Source organism: Pan troglodytes, chromosome 8 (assembly GCF_028858775.2).
Source record: "Pan troglodytes isolate AG18354 chromosome 8, NHGRI_mPanTro3-v2.0_pri, whole genome shotgun sequence".
Classification (NCBI taxonomy): Eukaryota; Metazoa; Chordata; class Mammalia; order Primates; family Hominidae; genus Pan; species Pan troglodytes.
In genome coordinates, this window is record NC_072406.2 from 74,329,403 (window position 1) to 74,353,463 (window position 24,061).

The 24,061-nt window shown below is 40.6% G+C and overlaps 1 protein-coding gene across 4 annotated transcripts in view; it reads left to right on the plus strand.

Annotated features, from left to right (window-relative positions):
- Nucleotides 1-24,061, plus strand: part of ARID5B (AT-rich interaction domain 5B) — a 196,293-nt gene that overhangs the window by 159,285 nt on the left and 12,947 nt on the right. For all 4 annotated transcript variants that reach the window (XM_001165696.7, XM_054659654.2, XM_063781829.1 and 1 more), the window contains one exon: nucleotides 9,739-9,836. In XM_001165696.7, the coding sequence (XP_001165696.3) occupies nucleotides 9,739-9,836 (98 nt within the window). The remainder of the gene's footprint in view (nucleotides 1-9,738; nucleotides 9,837-24,061) is intronic.

Consider the following 24,061-nt stretch of genomic DNA (forward strand, 5'->3'; position numbering starts at 1 on the left):
CAACAAACTGAGATTAAAATCTTTAAATAAGAAAGAGCTGCATGAATATAACCCACAGAGATGACATCTGTAATAAAATCAATTGACATAGGAAGATGTTGTCATTGGGAATACTTTCTTCTCCACACAATGATCAGATTAAGTTGTGTAGTTTCTTCTTGCAATTGAATAAGAAATTATTTTTTCATTCCCTAAGAAGTAATCTGGGATATCTCTGTACCATAGTAAAACGACAGTAAGACACACAAAGTCAAGAAAATGAAATTCATTTTAGCCCAAACGTAATAACCAGTGCTTCTTGCCAGATAAAGCACATTGTTCCACAAACTAATATAATGGTTTGATGTACGGGTCTTGGGATGGGGAAAGAGGACAAGCATTATGTGGTTCAGATAATCTGATATTTTCTGTTGAGCTATCTGCTATGAATTCTGACTAAAAATTCTTTCATATGAATAATATGTGCTTGTAATATGTTTCATATTTGGGGTATGTACACATTTATAAAGAAATATAGTCACATGGACTACATATAAAATGTGCATTTCATATACATAAATTTACTTGAAATATTTATTTTATCAAGTGACCTGTGTAAAAACTGTAATTTTTCACTTAGTTTAGTCTTTTGATAGGATCAGGATATGAACTCCTTGCCACTGTAGCTCATAGTTTATGGCAAAATCTTGAGCTAATTATAGCCCTCATTCATGTAAAAAAAAAATGGTAACTTATTCAGGGTTAGTCTCATAAACGTAGAAGTCAACCCAATAGGCTAGACTTTCAAGTCTAGCTTTTAATGTTTAGAATAGGAATATACATTTTTATATGAACCATGACTACAGATAGTTATATGATATTGAACAATATTATGAAACGTCTTTTCACACTCTGGAACTTTTTGTTATTCACTGATAGGGAGAGTGCCAACAATTTCACAGAATCAGTTTTTCCTGCTTTTGTGTCTTCTGTATCTTCACAAAGATTTTTTTTCCATGCAACAGCAAATTGATGTAGAATGTACAGAAGAAAGTTTAATAAATTTCAGGGCATTTGCAGTACTCTTTGAACAAATAGTATTTATCCTTTTGTTGGATGAATAAATGACCACACAATCAGCAAAACACCTGACCACATATTTACTGAGTACCTTATGTGTATGAGGCATTGTTTTAGACACTGTTAGATGCAAGGTTTCAGTCAGGCCAGTAATTTCAGTCCTTAAGTTGCTTACCATCCAAGAGAGCCAATAATGATCAAACAAGGTGGAAAAGGTCAGTGCCCTACACAGGTAAAGTACTACTCACGTAGAGATGAGAGAAGGAAGGCTTGATGGCTCTGAGGCCATTTGGGAAGAATTCTGGGGAATGGATAAAATTTAGACATGAATGATGGATTATGCCTTCCAGAAAGAGAGAATGAATCAAATAAGGGAAACTATATGGAGGTAGAATAAAGTTGGGCATGGAGAGTTTGAAAAACATAAAATAGAGTGATGAGGTGGCTGGGACAAGTGGCCCTGAAGGGAAGTTTCTAGAGAGAAGGATGGAGAGAAGATGGAACCAAGTGAGGAAAGTCCTCCGATGCTAGCTCCCTGATGTTAGGCCTTCAGATGCTAGGCCCTTTCATGCTGAGCCTCCAGATGCTATGCCCTCCCATGCCATGCCCCAAAGTTATTCATTAGGCTGTGGGAACTATGGAAAGTTGCCAGCTCCCCATCTCTGGTGATAAGAGTCGCTCCTCTTTCTGGTACTGTGTGGGCGCCTTCTCAATGGGAAATTTATGCCCTTCTTTTAGGCAGATAGGCAGAGGAGGGGGGGGCAGAGAACTCTTCCTGCATCTGTTGGTTCTCTGTTGCCCTCATCTCAAAATAATCTTTATGCCAACGTGGCATAATTTAGGGGTGACATATTCTGATCCCCTTCACTGGGGCTGGGGAATATGGAAGATCAAATTGGCATCTGCTCTCCATCTGGTCATGAACAGAATTTTAAAAGGCATTTCTGCTTCATCCCTTCCTCATTTCCTTCCTTCCTTCTTCCTTTTTCTTTCTTTTTAAATGTTTCATGCTATAGATTGGCCCTGCAGATACTTCAGTTTGCCACCACTATTCTACATTTAAGCTTCTGAACCTCCTATAAGTACAGAATACATTTTTCTCTTGGCATATTTTGACTAATAAAACTGTGAGATGTTCAATGGGCATTGAATTTTGAAGTCAGTCCAGGAGATGTGCAAATAATATCCAGAGTCTGAAGGCTTAAGCTGTCATCACAGAGTTACTAGAGGACACTTATCTTTGACATGATCTGATGTCAGAAACGAGTGTAGACTTGTAGTCATTTAGAACTCAAAAGAGATCTTAGAGTCTTCTAGATCAGTGGCTCCTAAAAGCTACTCAAGAATAGGGCTCATGTTTTTATGGGGAACTTTAAGTGGTTGTTTAGACCCCCACCCCAAGATATAAACTGTGGTGGGGCAAGGGCCTGAGAAGCAGAGAATCCTTTTCTTTTAAGCTGCCCAGGTGATGTTAATTCAAATCCAGTGATAACAGTGATAAGTAACACTTAGCCAAGTGTTTCCCATGGCTCTTAGCTTCAGAATGTGACCCCTATCTAAGTCAAGTATCAAAAATTTTTCTTCATGCCATTACTACAGAAACAGGGTAGAATACTCATATTCCTTCGGCTCAAGAGCAGCAGAGTTTCTGACAAGTATTTTTGCATTTGATAAAATGGTAGTCTAAGTTGGAACTCAGTAAACTATTTTTGTTTTCAATGAGGGGAAGTGTAGAACTGTAGTACTCTCCAATTATTTTTTCTCAAATTGGCCTTTGTGCAAAAAAAAAAAAAAAGTATGCCTGCTGTGCCCCAGTTCATAGCCTCATTTTACAAGCGAGAAAACTGAGGCACTGGGAGATGAAATGAGTTGCATGGGATCATCATGGCTTTCTTCAAATTCTGACTCACTGAGAATTTGGTACACAATTGCCTCACCCTCTGTAGCGTTGCTGAAAGAGATTTATAAATGATTATTCTTTGTGGCTTTCCATTCCTAGCAATCGCTAATCTAAAATGCTTCCTACATATTTGGGGCAATGTTTTGGGGAAAGGATCTGATAACCTGCCTTTTGTAGCATCTTTTAGTCTGTTTTGTAGCATCTTTTAGTCTGTTCTTTGTATTTAACATCTGTAGCATCTTTTAGTCTGTTTTTTGTATCTAACATGAGCTTTACCAGATGTACTAATTACTAGCTGAGATTTTTATCTGATTCTTGAGAACAAAATGTGTGAATTCAGGAGATGAGTCAAGAAGTATGGATAATGTAAATATTCAATAATAGTAAAAAACTGCAAGTATAAAAGCTGTAGATGTATTGCTTCTGCGGTTAACTTGTGATTGGATAAAGACATCTCTCTGGAATCCCTTCTGGTTATAAAAAGAGGCCATCTTAATTGGCTTGTTTTTGTTTGTGGTTATAAACTATTCCAAACCTTCTGGTTTGAATTGCGGATTATGGATTATTTCATTTCAGTCCTCTACAACCATCAAATTGAATTAAAAAAAAAAAAGAGGAGCAGAAGTTTCATTGTAAGCCTTTATAGCATTTGACTAATGGCTATATGCAGTTCTCTCAGTCTCTTCTGCCTTGGCTGGAAATGTATAGAGTGTTTCTTCATCCTTAGGTTGAGAGAGCATAAATATATTGAATGGATTTGATTTCCTACAAAACAGTATTCTGACATTTTGATTAATTGACGAAGACCCTTCCTTTGCAATGTACCCAACTTTTCCTTCCAAACATTAGAATGTGGATCACCTACATTTGAAGAGGTAGAGCTGGATAAATCTTTGCTGATGAACTAAAAAGGCTTTCACTTCAGTGTCTGGTGAAGCAATTAATGCTGGAAGAGTAGCTTGGGGTATTACCAGGATGCAGCATATGGCAGTGGTTTGCTAAAGTGATTTCCATTTGGCTAACCACTTGATGGCAAGCCAGAGGCAGTATCTGGAGAGAAGGTAGAGTTGGGAAATGGGTCTTGAGTACATCTTGTCCTCAAGGCACAGGGTGATACACAGTGGTGCCTTCTAAGAATGTCAGTTAGCAACCCTTTCTCCTGCCACCAGTGAGACAGGGCCATTGTTCTTCATCTGGAAGAAGCCTCTTTCCTTGCTGAAAGGATTAGGCTTTGACATCAAATTCTGGCTTTGACATCATTTTTAAGACATCCTCTGAATCTAACCCTAGTTTTCTGAACAGGCAAAGCCTCTCACTTAAATTCAAAATTCTCCAGGCCAAAGATGATGTCATGTAGTTTTGAAAGGCTCCAGTTCCTGGAGTACTACCAGGAAAAGAAAGTCATCTTCCTTGAATTCAGTCCACCCTCAAGGTGTCCTGAGAAAGAAGCTGTTTCTCAGAACAGCCCAGGCAACATTGCTTTCAGGCAAACTCTTCTGTTGACTTCATATTTCCTACACATTCTTAAGCCACTGAAAGAGTTTAAGTCTGAAAGATTTCTGATACCTATTTCCTCACCAGGCTGCAAAAATACCAGAATTATTTCATTCCTGCAGCCTCAGAGATAGAGAAATCAAGGCTCCAAGAGCATGTCTTGAGTTAAAATAGTGATTTTCCACTTTTTTTAAGTGACAGGATATTTTCATCCAATAAAACTGTGGAGGGGACAGATTATTTTTCCACTCACCAGACCCGTCTTCTTGACCAGGTGGGCAGTGTGGAGAGTTACTTTCAGGCTACCTTTAAAATGCTACCTGGGTTCTAAAGACAGTTTATTTTTTTTGTTGGTTTTTTGTTTGTTTTTGTTTTGTTTTGTTGGAGGCGGAGTCCCTCTCTGTGTTACCCAGGCTGGAGTGCAGTGGCATGATCTTGGCTCACTGCATCCTCCGCCTCCCATATTCCAGTGATTCTTCTGCCTCAGCCTCCTGAGTAGCTGGGATTACAGGCACCCACTGCCACGCCTGGCTAATTTTTGTAGTAGAGACAAAGTTTCACCATGTTGGCCAGGCTGGTCTCGAACTCCTGACCTCAGATGATCCACCCGTCTCAGCCTCCCAAAGTGCTGGGATTACAGGCGTGAGCCACCATGCCCGTCCTCTAAAGACAGTTTGAAAACCACTATATTTATAAGCAATGAAAATTTTATGAACATAGTAGGTGTGGAGTGCTTTTCACAGAGTCTCTTGGGTCTTACCTACACTAGGGAGAAATAACTTTCAAATGTCTTCAAAGTGAGATTAAATCTCACATGCACCTAGATTGGTTTGTTTTACTTGGGTGTAGTCTGCTCAGTTTTTCATCTTGTGTTATGGTTAATTGTGTGAAGTTATGCTTCCCACTAAATTATGAACCTTGAAAGCAGTAACATCTCTTTCTTTTCGTGACACCATCTCACACTCTACCCTCCATCCCTTCCTTTCACCTCCATACCTCTGCACAGGCATAGTGCCCGAAAATGGTAAGCATTGGTGGATGGTGGTGTGAATCTGTCGTCTAATTGCGGACCTTGAAGAGGAGGCACAGCTCAAAAGAAATAACTGTGTGGGTGAATTTGGCTATTTTCTTTAGGAAACAAAGAGCCAGGCCAGGCGCGGTGGCTCACGCCTGTAATCCCAGCACTTTGGGAGGCCAAGATGGGCGGATCACAAGGTCAGGAGATCGAGACCATCCTGGCTAACATGGTGAAACCCCGTCTCTACTAAAAATACAAAAAAATTAGCCAGGCATGGTGGCAGTCACCTGTGGTCCCAGCTACTCAGGAGGCTGAGGCAGGAGGATAGTGTGAACCTGGGAGGCGGAGCTTGTAGTGAGCCGAGATCGCGCCACTGCACTCCAGCCTGGGCGACAGAGTGAGACTCTGTCTCAAAAAAAAAAAAAAAAAAAAAAAGGAAACAAAGAGCCAGAAGTTCTCTGTTCCCCTAAAAAGCTAATATAATAGAAGGTCAGGTTGAAACACGAATTATAACCAGGAGGCCTGAGGCTTAGTGAGAGAGTTGATCAAACTAGCCCCTTGATTAGATCAAATTTTCCAGCTGATTGAGGCTGGGTACTAGACACTAGGAGGCAGACGTTGGTTTTATTCCAGATGGAATTTTAAAGCTTACCCACATCCAGAGAGGACATTGGACAACAGAATAAAAACTTTAAGCAAGTACATAATTAGGCACAATTAAAGCATGTTAATACACAAGGCAGATTTACATGAAGCCGGGAGATGTTTCCCTGCCCTGTTCTCTCTCCTTATTGGGCTCTGAGACCCATCATGTGTTTGGACAATGGGAGAATTTAGACATTTCTTCCTCTAGAGTCCTTGGCTAGTGTTTGAATTACATCTAGAGACCAAAAAAACAGAGATGTGTGCCTAGGAGACCTGTGTACTTAACAGCATTTAACAGTTGTGAAGGGCACATTTTATGACTTTCCCATGGAAAGAAAATATCTCAAAATGGCCCAATTCATCCAGGCCATTCAGTGGAAGCTCAGTAAATAGAGGAGCCACTTCCTCGAAGGGCCAGACCTGTCTTCACTCCAGATGATCCTCACTGGTAAAAACTGTATTTAAACACCAGAACTTACTAAGTGCTAGGGGGCTGACACAGACCCCTGGCCTACTGCACACAGCTTATTAATGCCCAGCAGTGCTTGATGTTGGCTTCCTGTGGCTACCGTTTCAAACCTAGTATGAGATAGATTATTTTTCCCTCCTGTGATAATGCATTATTTATTCCTAAAGGGTCTTCTTTCTCTGATAGACAAGTGTGTCATAGGGCATTCCCTCGTTTAGATGGTAGGATGGGGAGGGAGGCGTGGTCAGTTTCACACCCTAAATATCCCCGGCTTTCTTGCTCATCAGTTTTCATAATTTATATTATTTTATTGATATATGTGTTCACTCGTTGATTGTGGGTATCCCCTACTAGAATACAGTGGTCTTGCATGCTGGGTCTGCTTTTCATTGTTGCATCCCAGCTGTAACATTTGTTAGCACAGTGCCTAAGAAATGGGCGATGTCCAATAAATTTTTGGTGAATTAACGGATGAGTGACTGGATGGATTCTGATATAATTGAGACTTATTTGTGACTCGGTGGTGAACTTAATACAGAACTTCTTTTTTTTTTTTTTTTGAGACGGAGTTTTGCTCTTGTTGCCCAGGCTGGAGTGCAATGGCGCGATCTCAGCTCACCGCAACCTCTGCCTCCCGGGTTCAAGCAATTCTCCTGCCTCAGCATCCCGAGTAGCTGGGATTATAGGCATGCGCCACCACCCCGGCTGATTTTGTATTTTTAGTAGAGACGGGGTTTCTCCATGTTGGTCAGGCTGGTCTTGAACTCCCAACCTCAGGTGATCCGCCCACCTCGGCCTCCCAAAGTGCTGGGGTTATAGGCGTGAGCCACCATGCCCAGCCAGAACTTCTGTTCTAACTAGAGATACAAGTGGTTAGGGTGGACTTTATGCTTTGAGAGTAAAACCTCAGAGCACTGTTAATTCAACCCACTACCTTAAATTGATGCTGTCCTCTTAGCTAGATTTCCCCATTGGGAAAGACTCAAAGCTAAAGGTTGAGAACTCACAGCAGAAACAGTGATTCCCACAGTTACCTGCCTCATTTGAAGGAAAAGGCTCCCAGAGTTCTGTGTTATCAACTTGTTACAAGCATGGGCTATTCTCAGATCATTCTGATGTGGAAGCTGCTTTATGCAGTGAAAAGAAGTCCACTCTTGAGACCAGAAGACAACCATATGGATCCTAGTTTTGGTACTCTGCTGCTGTGTGTCATTGGGCAAGTGTGCAGCCTCTCTGAATCTCCCTTCTTCTGTGAATGAGATTTCCTATAACCTGCCTCACAGGCTATGGGAGGATTATATGATGTCATGGATGCGAAAATCCTTTATAAAATATACAGTGTACACAGGAGACACAAGGATGATCAGAGTGATGGTTTCTTAAGTGATTACAGGGCCACACACAGGCTGTTTTCTAACCCTGTTGTCACCCCCAGGGCCCACAGTTCTCATCTGAGGGGAATCTGGAGGTGTGTTTCAAGGGGTATTCTAGGGTCTTTGAGGAATCGTGTAGGCACTTGGAGGTATCCTGTTTCTTCTCCCTTGATATGTGGGCCTCAGATTAGCCCAAGATTGTATCATTTAAAGGTTGGAGGCAGATTGTAACTAAATATAAAATAATTATCAAAATACATATTTTGAGTGTTTTGAAAGGGGGTTGAAACCATTTCTTGTAATCTAAAACAAACTGTAAATAAGGAGGATTTTATTTTCAGTTACACCTGCTAGTAGATGTAAGAGGTGGTTCTGTCTAGTGAGAACTATTGAAACCGATTGGTGCAAGAATGCTTCATGGGAAATTGAATAATGCACAGCTAACATTGTCTCGAGGTCCTATTTGGGCCTGTTGAGAAGGGTTTATGAAAATGAAGGGGTTCTTTCTATTTGAAATAGAAAAGGTACCATTTACCCCATAATATTTAACCAGCCATCTCCTCCTCCTCAGATTTACAATTACAGAGCCCCGGTTGCAAGTTGAGGTTTTTAAATTTTTTTTTTTTCATTTGATTGCTGCCTTTAGCCCCTTGGTGAACTCCGCTGGCAGCCTCGTGGGTATTTTTCAAAAGAAGCCTCCAGCTTGACTGTATTAAATTCCACTGGCACCTTTGCCACGCCCTGTCCCCTACACATTCAAATAACAGTGTTTTCCCGTAACCCTGTTGAGAAATGTTCACGAGGGCCTCAGAACTTGTTCTGTCTTCCAAATTTCAAGGAAATATTAGACTTACTTGGATGTAGTAAATGACATGGTTTCCCCAAATTAATCATTTGCCAGATCTTGCATCTGTTATTTTGTAAAATCTTAATTTTTGTACAAAAATAAAATTAAAGGAAAAAATTAAACACGACCATAGTGTGCAGCTCAGTATATTACAAGCTGTTTGTTTTTATTCACTCAACTCAATAATGTACATAGCTAGCATTTTAACTGTGGAATATGTTAGTTTTCATATGATTTGACAAATATCCCATTTTCTTGACCTAAGTGAATAAAAATAAACAGCTTGCAACATATACAGTTTCAGATTTTGGTTTTGTTTTGGTGGTTAGAGAAGCTGGCATAAAAATATAGCCTGAGATGACTATAAATTCCACAACCAATTTGATCATTTAACTTAATCTGTGTAGTAATTGTATTTATTTTTTAAATTGGCAACACATCACATGGATGGAAAATCAGAAGATAGAAAAGCATGTTTGGTAAAAGACTCTTTTTTACCTCTATACCCGGTTCCCCATTTCCACATGCCTCAGGCAATGTTAATGTTGATTCATCTAAACTGTTGAACTGAGATATATTTCAGCTAAAACCTGATTTTATTTTGATGCTTTATCAAATGACTTAAAGGAACAGGGTATGAGTATGAGACCTTGACAATCCTACATGAATATCCAGGGAGGTGTCTTAAATGAAATGCACTTAGGATGACAAAATACACGTCCAAAAGTAGAATTCCATTTTTATTGTAAAGAAAAGTGCTGAAAGCGAGATCTCACTATGAAACCATAAATCACCCCATATACTCTTTTGGACTTCTCTGTTTCTGGGTTTCCAGAACAGACTGTTCTCTTCTGACTGTTGCATATGTATTGAAGCCTGGCACTATGAATCTCTTATGATGTAAGATTGAATTTCCCATTGCCATTTTTTCAGATAACAGCCCGCCGTCAGTGGAAACATATTTATGATGAATTAGGCGGTAATCCTGGGAGCACCAGCGCTGCCACTTGTACCCGCAGACATTATGAAAGGTAAGAAACCATTTCATGGAATTGCTTAGTTAAAAGTGTGTTAATTGAAAGGAGCTTCTGGTCAAGGATAAGACAGAGGAAGTCTAAATGACCTTTTGGGAAACTGAAAATTTCCCTCTGGCATTTTACTTTGCATACCGCCTTGTGATTTTTAGGGAACATGGCTTTCTCTTGTTACAGGGGCTAAAATTAGATGTTCTTTTAGTTTGGTTCTATCATGTGACCACCTGCCTGACAATGCCTTTTTTTTTCCCCCCCACAAGCATAGATTACTCAGTATGTTCTCTTTAGGCTCTCTTAACATGAGAACCTTTAGCTTCTGAAAAATCTGCAATGCTACTCTGAGGTTGACATTGAAAAGTAAGCACTTCTCATAATATTAGCATTGAAAAGTAAGGATTTCTCATAGTAAGAGAAATGGCCCCAGATCAAATCTGTTGTTTTATTTCATCCTGGTATTTTTCTTCTACGGAATCTTCTTACCAAGCTCTGTGTGGCTTGGTTTTCTAACAATTTCAGCCTATTTCAGAAAGATGATGAGGATGCAAACAAGAAGTAATGCAAAATTAGCCTACTATGTTGCATCCACAGGAGTGGATTTCCCATTTGCATTAGGACTCCATTATTCACACCGTTAAAGACCAGTTAGCAGATTAATGCATTATCCCTCTATGCTTCAAGCCCATACTTAATTTGTTTAGGTCATTACCAACTTCCTTATAACTGGCACTTCCCTTTGGGTCTTATACGTACATCCTCAGGCAATACCATTTAACTCATCAATTCTTAGTCTTTTTTTTCAAGTTCAATTGTACTTTTATCTGTATTGCATTTAACTCAGCTTTAGTATGGCCGTTCAACAAGAATGTTTTTGTAATAATAAATTGAATTGGGTTTAGTACACCATGAAAAATTGCTACAAAGTATTCCCAAAGGATTGCCTTACTTGGCAGGGTTGTAATTCAGAAGGATTTTTAAAAATTGATAATAGATGTTCAAATTATTACTCTTTATAGCATTGTTTTTCAATACAACACATCAATTTTTAAAATATGTTATTTCTGTCAGTGTTTAATACAAAAACTCACCCATTCTCACTGTATGTATAAGGTACGCCACTGATGTCCTAGTACAAAGTAGCACTGATATCTCAGGTGAGTGTTCCGAAAATAATGTCTAAGGAACCACAGGCTACTTGTTTTTGACTTATGAGTCAAGGCTTCATTCAGAACTTTTTTTTTTTTTTTTTGAGACGGAGTCTTCCTCTGTCACCAGGCTACAGTGCAGTGGCATGATCTCGGCCCACTGCAACCTCTGCCTCCAAGGTTCAAGCGATTCTCCTGACTCAGTCTCCCGAGTAACTGGGACTACAGGCACGTGCTACCACGCCCAGCTAATTTTTGTATTTTTAGTAGAGACGGGGTTTCACCATGTTGGCCAGGATGGTCTCGATCTCTTGACCTCATGATCCACCCACTTCGGCCTCCCAAAGTGCTGGGATTACAGGCGTGAGCCACCACACCCAGCCAGAACATTTTTACTAGAAACTCTGTCCCTGTTTTCAAATAGATTCTGTTTTGAGAGTGGACATCCCTTTCCTTTATATGCAAATGCCCTCAACACCTGAACCATCAAACATAAAGGAGCAGATAGCAATTAAAGCTTGAAAAAGGAGTGTATCTCAGCTGTTAGCTCATCTAGTTAAAGAATGAAAACATCAATCAAATTAATTACAAAGTATCGCATGGTAAAACAAAAAAAAAAGAGAGAGAGAGAGAGAAGGTTTGGCATGGAGAGAAGGACTCAACCCATAGTAGCGTGTGTGTGTGTGTGTGTGTGTGTGTGTGTGTGTGTGTGATTGAGCAGGTCTGTGAATAAAAGTAGGATTCTTCTGAAGATTGTGTACTTTTGATTATTTACTTCTTTCAGGAGATTCCTGAAAGCTTTCAATCACATTAGAAAATTTTAGTAGCGATACCACAAACTTTAGCAATTAAGAAACATGATTAAAGATGTCTTAAAATTTTTCTCTTCTCTCCCTATTCTTGGGACCAGATTGGATATTCCATAAAGGTTTGCTTTCTCACTCGATTAAACTTTTTGAAGAGTGATGTCACTTTTCCAAATCCAGAATTTGGTCAGTGTATGAGTCAGGGTGCAGTAAGGAAAATGGAAACCACACTGGGTATTCAACAAAGAGACTTCACCATAGGCAGTTGCTTAAACAGGGGTTGGTGTGAGGCACTAAGTTAACACGGGGGCAACAACTGTAAGTTCCCTAGGGTGACAGAACAGAGAAGAGAGGTTGGTTGTCACCACCCAGAAGTTTGGAGAATGTGCCTCAGAGCTGGGGTTCAGGTCCCTGGTAAGAAGGAGTCACCCAACCAGCACTGATGCTTCAGGAGCTCAGAGGTGGAGCACTGCAGAGCTGGGCTGAAACCTGAGGAGGCGGTGCTCCCTGGCTGCTGCCAGACCTCAGAGGACACGCGCTGAAACTGCTGGGGGACTGTTGAAACTAGAGGCTGCAACCCACTGCTGCTGTTAATGCATTGTGGAGTTGACACTGATGTGAACAAGTGAAATGGAAAGGAGATTCCTTTTCTCTCCCTGCCTCCCAGGACACACTGTCTGCAGAATAGTAACAGGAAGATAGCTGACAAAAGGGATGTGTAATTTACAGAATTCCAGTCCTAGCATCAGCAAGCAGAGTACAGAAGGGTGGATTTGGAGTTGAAAGACAATAGGCCATCCGCCAAGTGGGAACCCCATATGCAGAGCCCATTTTACGTGTGGCAACACCAAAAATTGGCAGTGTGGAGCCTCCAACTCTGTTGTTGGAGCATAGCTGTCCCAGGGTGATTAGCAAGGTCCTTTACCTTTCCTTGGTATTTCCTTTTTGCCATCTAGACTCCTCTCACATCCTTGTGATCAGATGCAACCGCTAACTACCAAAATTTGAAGATCATTGATTTTATTTACAACAGTGCCTCTCTCAATGTTCAATCAATCATTCTCCAAGAGGAATCACCCATAATCCTATGTGTTGTGGTGGGGAGAAAAAGCTAGGATTACCGTTCTAGATGTCTTCCTTTTAATTGGTTCTACCAAAGAAGGGCAGAGGACATGCACATATATCGAAGAAGAGACTGAAGCTCTGGGCTAAAACTTCATGATTATGGTGGATTTCATTCATTCTTGCTAGTCACAGGTTGCATGAACAGATAAAACAGAGATGACTGGATTGGTGAAGGAACACTGTTTTCAAGAAGGGTCAATGAGTTGAGAATGGTCAGGAATTTGTGGGCAAATATCTAGTCTGGAAATGCCCTTGGAATTTTGGAAAGCCTTCCAAACCAAATCAGGATGATGAGAGCTCTTCCTACTAGGCTGCGGGTTCTTCTGTTCTCATTCTTTTCACTCTGATAAAGAGAACTGCTCTTTTTCCTATTTCCCTGCCACCAGCTTTGCTTTCCTGGAAGATGAAGAAGTGAGTGATCTCTATGCATTATCCACTGATTTATTTTTCATGCACTGTGGTTCATGTTTCCAGTAAACGTTTTCATTTTACAACAAGAAAAATGTAGCCAGTTCCTCAGTAAAATGTTACTTGTATATTAGTTGAGCACTTTTGGTTTATTAATGAGTGCAATAATGAAAGTGTGGGTTGTTGAAAAGAATCAATGGGTGTTTTTATTTAAGGCAAAGCAGAAATGGTACAATGCTTGTGAATACATCATTGTCACTGAAGGCCTGACTCGTACAAACTTGCCTCTGATTGGTTTAAATCAAATAGGTCCAAGCACTTCATAAAAATGTCTTTGTCAGCCGGGTTTTGCTTCCAAATCTATTCATCTCTGTCAGTTTTTAATATTAGTACCAGGCTCCTGGCCATAGTCCATTAGTACTGTACTTAATTGCTCGTGTTACAGATGATTACCAATATAAAAAGCATTAATGTTTTCCCATCGCAAGGCTGTTGCTATGTAGATGTCTCAAACTCAGCAAAGCTTATGAAATGTGGTTATTCTGGACATTTCTTGCTCAGGATTTATAGATAAAGTTACTGTAGCTTTTGATGCAAAGAAAAATACCCACCTCATTCTTTCTAAGTGGAACATTTTCTTTCTTGTCTAACTCTTTACTTAAAAGTAACCAGTTCACTTTATTTTTATCAGTAAAGGAACAAAAAGGAAAACGGCTACTTTTATGAAATTCTCTTAGCTTGATTTTCTGGAATAGTAAATCACTTTAAAGGCTTTGTTTTCACATGCAGATTTCCCTTTTTAAAAAATGTTTTTAAAGTCCATGCAGGGGGAAAAAAATCTTTACTCAGAATGCTAGATTACTGGTTTTAATTTTCCTGAATAAATTACATGGTCTGTTTCTGTGGAGCACATGAAGTTGTTATTAGGGATTTTAAAAGGAGCATTAAAGCAAAAGTACTTTATGATGTGCATTTTTGAGTATTTAGAAAATCAAAATCATAAACAAATGTATTTGTTTGTGAGGGAAATTAGCAATTATTCTTCATCTTCTTGCACACATAATGCCTAATTTCAAATCCAACCTTTTGCTTTTACCATAAGCATTCCTTGGACAAGATTGTCACCCTGCATGGCTGAGGCAGCTTTCTTTGCAGGGACTTAAGGTGAGCTGTACCCAAGCCAGATGTACTTGGGCAGATACTGGGTGATAGCTGGAGCTTCTGCCTTTTTTCTCTGAAGGTATAAGGCAGAGTGTGGGAGGCTTCATGTTTTGAATAAGATAAGCATGTGCTTTAAGTTAAGGACCAAAAATATATCAGGTTCTAAGGAACCCACCTAATCATACCATGGATAAAGGCTGGTGAAGGAAAGGTGAGTTACAGTTCTGTGCACATCAAGGACATGATTCCATGTATTCTTGCTCATTTGGACACCCTTGGAGTTAATAGATACGCAATTCAGAAAGTCACAGGCAACATCTCAGAATTGTATATTTAAGAGGACCCCTAGCAACTCCCTAGGCCAGTGCTACTCAAATTAGATTTTCTGACTTGTCCATGAACTGTTTTCTACTAGTCCATAACAAGCTAATAAGCACAGCAATTGCGAATAAGCATTGATACACTTATGCTGAAATTTGCCAGAATAACATTATGTCTGTTGAAGCTAATAAAAACTTGGGGCTTGTGTTTTGTATGCCTCCTTTTGAATTCCATTTTTCTAGTAATTCATTTTTATGGTTGTTTACAAAAGCATCAGTCAGCATCAGATGGGAAATTTAGAAAACTAGTCCTTCACCCAGGTCAGTGGAGAAGCTCCGCTCCTACCTCTTGGCCACAAACTCAGATGTTTATGGAGGCAGGTAGCAAAGATGAGTGCAGGGGCCACGGCTGGAAAGTGTGAAACTGGCACGCACAGCCCGGGCCAGAGAGCCCAAAGGGACCAGCCCACACCGTTGCTGTTGGTAGATGCTGTCTGTGTGCTTCCTGACCTTCTATGTTTTCAAGATATTTTTTTAATGTGAAATAACCTAACTTACAAACACTGGCTCCAATATTTAAAAAAATATTTTATATAAGCTAAATCAAACATGCCCATGGGCAAAATATAGCCTACAGGATGCCAAGTTCCACAAAGACTGAAATATGCTTGACACTAGGCTCTCCAGCCTCTGAAACAGTGCCCTGCAGTGGGAGGGGCTGGAGGAAGCTTCAGGGTTCCAGGCGCTCTTACTCTGCTCTACACACTCTTCCGTGTGCTGAGCAAAACACCCTCTGTGGCTTCCCATTGACCCTGCCTTGCCTTCAGAGGACGACTCGCCACATGTCTGCTCCCTTTGCTCTGATCAGCGTCCAGGAGCTTGTCAAAGCTCCTCTTTCACTTCAGGTCTTCCTGTTCCATTCAACCAAGCCTCAGAGCGTCAGTAATGGACCTTCACCAGCTCGGCTTGCTCTCATGCAGGCGCCTCCAGTTTGTGTCACTCAGAATACCCAAAGCTACTCCAGATGTGGCATGTAGTATTTCTCAGGATGCGGGCAGTGTCAGTCTATCAACACAGCCTAAGATTACATGTGGAATGGGCAAGAAGCCCTCTCCTATTGGCCTGTTGCGTTTTCTTGGATAGGATAGATTTGCCATTTGATTAACTGTCTTTTTCATTTACTGCTGCCCTCAAAACCCAATCGGTGTTTTTTGGACATCTGCCATGTGCAGAGAGCACTCTCAGGGGTAATGAGAACATATAAAGCAAAGAGTTGAGAATTGGCTGGCAAACAATGAGGAGGTACCCTTGCCACCACATTCATAGCTGAGATTGCTAAAGGAACAGGATGCTGCTTCCGGTGAGCCCGGGTTCAGCCTCAGAATTCTTCTCAGTATGGCATCCCCAGGGAGCCACCACGACTCATTAGAACTGGAAGATGCCATGATCCTTGGTTTATCTAACCCATCACAAGATCTGAGTCAAAGGCCGTACACACATGGAAGAGAGTTATATCTATGTCTGTGGTGGGCATGGTGGCTCACGCCTATAATCCCAGCACTTTGGGAGGCCGAGGCGGGCAGATGACTTGAGACCCAGGAGTTCGAAACCAGCCTGGCCACATGGTAAAACCCTGCCTCTACTAAAAAATACAACAATTAGCTGGGGCTGGTGGCACACACCTGTAATCCTGACTACTCAGATGTCTGAGGCACAAGAATCACGGGATGAATCACGGGATGGCTGAATATGGGAAGTGGAGGGTTGCAGTGAGCCGAGATCACACCACTGCACTCCGGTCTGGGCTACAGAGCGAGACTCTGTCTCAAAAAAAAAAAAAAAAAACTACATCTATAAAAACTAGTTTTATGTAATTAAAAAAAATAAGTTCAACAGGGATCAAAGAAGGAAGAGAGAAATTTCAACTGAAATGAGCAAAGTCCCCTCTGGAAAATGTGTATAAAAAGGTAGGGGCTGTCAGGAAAGTCCTAACGCTGAATTTCCAAGTCACATACCCCAAAGGCAGGTAGTGTAGTTTATCCTCTCATGTCTATGAACTATTATCCTAAGGTGCGGTGGGTAGACTCTGCCCATCCTCATCCATGGTAAGGTACCCAGTCAATGGACTTGCATTTCCTTTCCCAACACTGTCTTTCTCATGGCAGTCCTGACCTGTGGCCCCTATTGGGCTTACCTCTGCAACATGGCCACCCTGCCACTCTCATCTCCCTAAACCCACAGAGGGCATCCTAGCCCTATCAACAACCAGAAGCCCAGGAAACTGAAAACAAGTTGCCCAGAGTTAGGCTGACCGAGGTTGTACAGCTTCTCTTCCATCTACACTCCACCAAGCTTGTTCTTACAGGGCTCTGAGTCAGTTCAATGCAAACACCCTACACCCAGAGTAGCTTCTTCTTGTCATCTGTAAAGAATTTCTCTCCAAAGGACAGTCAGGTAATTTCATACACAAGAGCCGCATAGTCTGTATCACTCAGCATGCCTAAAATGCTCTGATAACTTTCCAATGCCTGGATATTTCAAGAAACTTTTAGAAAGGAAAACAAAACTCTAGCCAGACCCTGGAGTAGAAAAACTGGTTTCTATTTTAAAAAAATAAACAACAGCCTTTGAAAAAAATCTCTATTTAAAAATTCTTAAATTTGCCTCTAAATGCAAGTTGTAATTAATAGAAGTTAGAGTTTACACTGTTGAGTGTAAAAACACCCTCAGGCACAAACTAATCAAGTGTGTATGTCATGCTGTAAACTACAGCGAGTTCTTTGTTTGACCCCCCCCCCCAAAAAAAAGCTTGCCAAACAGCAGTTTTTCTTTGTGGAGCTCCTTTATTGTCTCATTTTTGTTTTTATCCTACTTCCTCTGTCCCATCCTTTGAACCTAACTATAGTATTTAAGAAACCTTGCAGGTCCCATGTTTTATTGATAGTTTTCATCAAGCATGAATTTAAATTTGAGAATAGATTAGGTGTCTTAGCCCTTTTCTTTTTGATAAATAACAAAAGGTTTCTACTTATGATTTTCTGTCCTCAGGGTTTTATCATTAAGATTAAATAACTGTACTCTCAAGCATGCCACTGCACAAACATCTTTTCAATTATGTGAGTAACAGATGCCTTCACAAAGGAACTATTGAAAATTCAGAAAGCATGTTTCCAAAAAAGAAAAGGGAAAAAAAGTATCATATGACAGAAGAATGTAATTGTTTACCATTAAAGTATATTCTTAACTCTTCCACTGAAAACCTCTTGGAACATTTTGTTTTTGTGTAAGTTACTACAAAGTTTGACCAAAATAATAAATGTTGTGGGAGAACTGTTGAACATTTCAGAAGTTCTGGAACCAGTAGGATCTAACATGCATGGGGCTTAAATGCAATAGTTGTTTGCCTATTTTTATATTTTGACACTGGCTTCCATCATTTGTGGGGTACACATCACATTGAAAACACTGCCATGTTGGCTGGGCATAGTGGCTTACCCTGTAATCCCAGCACTTTGGGAGGCCGAGGTGGGTGGATTGCTTGTACCCAGGAGTTTGAGACCACCCTGGGCAACATGGTGATACCCTATCTCTACTAAAAATAGAAAAAAATAGCCACGTGCAATGACGCATACCTGTAGTCCCATCTATTCAGGAAGTTGAGGTGGGAAGATATCTGAGTCCAGGAAGTTAAGGCTGCAGTAAGCCGTGATTGCATGAGACCCTGTCTCAAAACAAAACAGTATTGGGTTTATTATTCTTGAAATAATGTTCATCTGCCTTTGAAATGGATCCATACAACTCAATTCTGAAGTCATTGGGCTTTTTTCATTGAGAAGAGTCATTGCTGCAGTTGTTGCTGGCTGGCATTGTAGAGAGCTAGGCACCATGCATGGTCTGTGTTCACTGTAATAAGCATGCATTTTAATCCCTGGGACGTAACATCAGCCTTCCTTAAGTCCATTCCAACTTTCTTCAATGTGGTTGTGATTTGAAAGGCATAGGAACAACATTAGTCTAGATGCTCTTACATGTGGCATGGAGACATCATAGAAAGCCCCAAAGGAGCTTTATTAGGGAGACCATGGGAAGCTTGGGCTTGGTAAGATTAAGTCCTAGAGGCTGGAATTCATGGAGGATATGATTCTCAAGTTTCTCTTACCATGCGATATTAAGTTGGGCATGATCCAACTAGTATCACTACCTTTTGAAGAGCTATGGCATGGTTATTGTAGCATATTGTAAGAGTAGTTGCCCAGTGCCCAAGCCATAGGGCTTCTTCTGATGTAGGAGGTTGACCCTTTGTGGAATGGCTACATATGTATTTTATAGGCCTGTTGCCTCTGAGAAAAGGAGAATGCTCACTCCAGTTTCTCAGGTAACTCCTTAGGAGCTAGGAATTCACTTAACCCAGGCAGGAGTGATCTTTCAGTATCTCCTCCGTGTTGGTACGTCTCCGTGTTGATACATCTGTGTATGAAGATGCACAGCCACCTTTTTGAGATGAAGATAGCTGGACTAGCCGAGGCAGGCAGTTTGGTGGTTGAACTCAAATTTTGACACTAAATAGCTGTGTGCCATTGACTAGTCACTTAATCGTTTAGCTCTGAACCTCAGTTTTGTCATCCATAAAATGAGATAAAATAATATATCTGTAGATATTTCTTTCTGTAATGGTTGAAATTAAAGCATGCAGAGTGCCTGGTATTAATAAGAATGTAATGCGTGGTGGTGGCTGTTAATATTGTAATGCCTAATCAATATATATGAATGACTTGAATGAGGTTTCTCTACCTTCCCACCTTGCTTCTAACACAGTCCCCTGAAATCCATGTAACTCCAGTTCAGGAAAGCTGTCATCCTTGAGCTAACTCTGTCACACTGACACATCTTTATGGGAGCCGAGCCACCACCTTGCTGTGTCCAGTACCACGTACCTTTCTTTCTTCTCTTCATTTAGGGTCACACACACTCCGGGACCATGGAGGGAGGTAACAGAATTATCAGTGGGCCTAAGAAACAACTCTCCCACCCACTTCCAGGGGCAAATGGAGAGAGCATTAGAACCTTCAAAAAGTTTTCTTGTCCATCTGCTGCCCATTGAGTAGGTAATGAAGCACCTGTGAGCAGATCATTTTCCCAGAAAAGAGACCTTTTGTGGTGACAAATGGTTATATTTTGTCGTTGTTAATAGTGGACTCCATACCTTTTAGGTGTCTTAGCATAGAATACTGGTGATGCTAGTTATACCTACCTCATTTTTAAAGTATGTAAGGCAGTTTGGCTTTGGTAGCTCTTGGGCAAACTGAGTCTTTCACACAGACTCTGTGTTGCACTCTGCCGCCATTTTGTTGGCTCAGATGGGCCCCACCATAGGCTCGTTCTTCATGTCAGCGTGGCTTCTTACTCCGTGGTTTGGTGCCCCAGACTTTCAGTTCACATCCTTGCCTGTTGGGAGGTGACACTGGAGGCCTCTTTCTCACCTGTCTTGGTTATGGGGAGAGCTTGTCACACTCGGCACACTATTTTTTCTGCTCCACTTAAGTTCACACCATAAAATGGAGATCTTCATCTGCGGCTCACATCTCTCTCAGATGGAGCTTAGCTTTTACTGTGCTCAACCAGGGTTGTGCCCGCTGAGGAAACATTCTCATTTCTCTGCTCATTTACATAGCACATTTGTGTATTTGGCTGTTGGTTTGGTTCCCTACCCGCAAAAGCTCTTCTTCCACTTTTATTGTCATGGTCTAGCACCTGAGAGGTGAACAGTACGTGAGATTAGAAAAACTCTCTATGCTTATTGGAACTGTAACAAGCATGTGTACCTCATCTTCAGAAAGGAAAAATATACCTTCTATTGGCTCCATATTTGGTGAAAGATTCCTTCCCATACTTCACAGTGAAGTTATATTTTAATTTCTGGCTGCAAAGGGAAATGTCTGGCCAAGCCGTAGAAATTTATCAAGGCTGGAATCAACTCAGAGGTGTAATGACTCCATTTGGGGTGAGATCAGGTCTGAAGTCCCAGTTGAACCAATATGTCATTTGGTTGTTACTACAAAAAAAAGCCTAATAGTATTAGAATAGTAGTGCCTTTTTTTTTTTTCTTTTTTTGAGACAGAGTCTCACTCTGTCACCCAGGCTGGAGTGCAGTGGCATGATCTCGGCTCACTTCAGCTTCTGCCACTGGGGTTCAAGCAATTCTCCTGCCTCAGTCTCCCAAGTGGCTGGGATTACAGGCACGTACCACCACGCCTGGCTAATTATTGTATTTTTAGTAGAGATGGGCTGGTCTCGAACTCCTGACCCCAAGTGATCCGCCTGCCTCCGCCTGCCAAAGTGCTGGGATTACAGGCGTGAGCTACCACACTTGGCCAGTAATGGCATCTTTGACCTGACATGCACCAATGTTATTTCCCTCTGCCCCTAGAAAATATTCTGCTCCAAGGACACCAGCAAACCTTTAGGTCTGGAATTTCTCACTGATTTGATACCATAAAGTGCCTATGCAGTAACTGGGGTGACTTTGGGATTCAAATACAACCCTAAAAGTTCACCACTTCTTGCCCCCACTCTCTGGATTCAATCAGTTCCAGACATTATTGTAATACCATTTTTCAAGCTCTGTAAATAGATGGATTCTCATTTTTCCTATTAAGCACTGTTTGCTAAATATTTTGGCCCAAAAGTTCAGTCATTCCATGCAAGCATTAATCAATACAGGAGACATTAGTGGTTACTTGTTCAGATGAGGTTTGACATTATTTTTCCTCTGCTTCTGAGGAAGGGAGGGGAATGTTGTGTAATAAAGATGAAGGGTCTTTTCTTCTTTTGTACAAAATGCAAATGATGAGGACATGTGTGATACACACTTCTCTAATGCAAGGCTGCTGCTTTTTGTTGAGAAAGAGAGGCAAGGCCCAGGAGGATTTTGGACTTTGTAAATATAAAATTATCTGCCTTAGTGTTTAAAAAAATAATAAAAGGGAGAAAGAGTTGGCAGGTTGCCAGATTACTTACATTACAGTAATAGATTGGCTGACCCCTGACTTCTGCTGTAGAGAAATGTATTGAATTTTTCATAATATCAGATGAGGCAGATCTAAAAACCTGGTGTACTAAGCACCATTATTTAACTTGAGATTTAGCAAAGCCGAAATCTTTTCAAACCAGCAATTTCATGTACGATGATAATTTAGTGGCTCAGATGCTAACAAATCAAGGTTATAATGCTATTGATTTGTTAATTTTAACTTGGGTTGATTTTAAGTCTTTTTTTTTTTTAAGAAAGAAGAATGAGGAGGGGAAAAAAATCTTGCTTTTCACAGTGACTGAATTTAATAAGAATCTCCGTGATAGCAAAAGGCCCCCCTACTGTTTCTGCTTTGGGGTGGAAAATGTTATTCTTGTATTATTCCTAGGGAAAAATAAAATCTCATGCTGCTACAAATCTTATGCCTATGGAAAGATGTTATTTTTTAATACATAATGGCTTACCTATTTCAGATCCATTAATCGCATTGTAAATAAGCATTTTGCTAATCTGAAATGTGAAATCTGGATAATAATAAAGGCCCATTTATCTGTCCAGCTTTCAATCCCCAGACTAGATGTAGATCAGGAAGGGGAAAATCTCTGGATTTTCTAATGAATACATTGCTTCTCTTCCCCATTACTTCCACCCACCTAAAAGCCAGCCCCCATTCTTAGAGTTGCAGTCCATTGAAAATATTTCTCCTGTGTAATGAATTCTTGGGGGCTGGAGTGCATGTTTGCTTTTATCTGTACAGTTTAGAAACTGATAAAATCTTTGCTGTGCTACAAATATTTGAGAAATAATCATCCTCAAGGCGCAGGCATGGTGCATTTTACTAAATTCTTTATATAATACAAACCTACTCAGCTTTCTACATAGGGCAGTGTTGACCTAATCTAAGGCTAACCTGTTTTTAATGGTACCACATGTACGTTGAACGTTTAAATGTTCAGAAACCTATAATAGCTTTTGTCCTCTTGTACTGTAAAAACTTCTAATAATCATATGATAAGATCATATCCTGTGGGGTAATTGTGTTGTACCGTGACAGGATAACTGAAAAAACATTCAGTGAAAATTGCACCAAACGGAAATCACTATATGAAGCAGCGATTGTGTGCCGTGCGAGACCGTGCCCTGTTCTTCAAAGCTTAGCTGGTCATATTTCTACTTGCTTTCTTTTAGCTTCTGCCTTGCTTGTTTTATTTTAGGAGGCTTTTTTCCCCAAGCCACTATAATTATCTTTCAATGATTTAGAAGGGGGGGAAAAAACACTCAATTGACCTTTACACACACACTCTCTCACACACTCACACACTCTCATATACTCTCTCTGGAAGCCTTGAACAAGTAGGGCTTGTGTTTGGATTCAGTTTTACCTTAGTCATGCCTCTTTCCAGATACAAGAAACATTTAATTCCAGATTTCCTGCTTCTGGCTTTAGGCCTTTGACCAGCAAAGTGAAATGTATTTTTTACTGCTGTCAGCCAGCCAGCTGCTGAGTTGAGTGAAGGGGAGAAAAAAAAAAAAAAAAAGAAAGAAAAAATGAAAAAAAAAAAAAAGGAACCGAAATGAGAATGGTGCCCTGCTTTGTGAACTTGCAAAATTAGAAAAGGAAATTAAAGTCTCCTTAGCACCCATCTAGAGAGCCAGGTTGGCCCAGGGCTCTCAGAACCCAGAGTGAGGGGTCCTTGGGGGTCCATGGGGTGTCTCTCCCACCCAATTCTCTGCTTTCCCTCCTCCTCCTTCCCACACTCAGAGGTAATGCTGTCATTCTTCTCAGTAAAGAGGGTCCCTCGTGGTGTCACCATCTCCATCAGAAAATGAAGCTGGGGGAAGGGTGGTACCAGCAAATTGCTATCATTGGAATACCCAGACTACAGTGTTCCTTGAGTTCCCATGGCAACAAAACAAAAGTAAAACAAACCTATCTGTCCCAACAATAAAATATGTTTTCATTAAAGTCAATTTAAAATATCTTTCCAGTTTAAAATATTCAATGCATTTTGCTCCCAGACAAAAATCCACAACCTGCCAATATTGAAGAGGATAAAGTCCCTGGCAGAACCAGGCAGAAAAAAGGAATTGGGGGGAATGTTGGGGACTTTACAGATGAGACAGAATAAATTCAAGTATGAACAGGATTGCTTTTTTCTCTCTTTTTGTGCTTAGTTATGCTTTTTATTATATAAACATTAACTGTAATATTACAGTGGGAAGCAGGTAT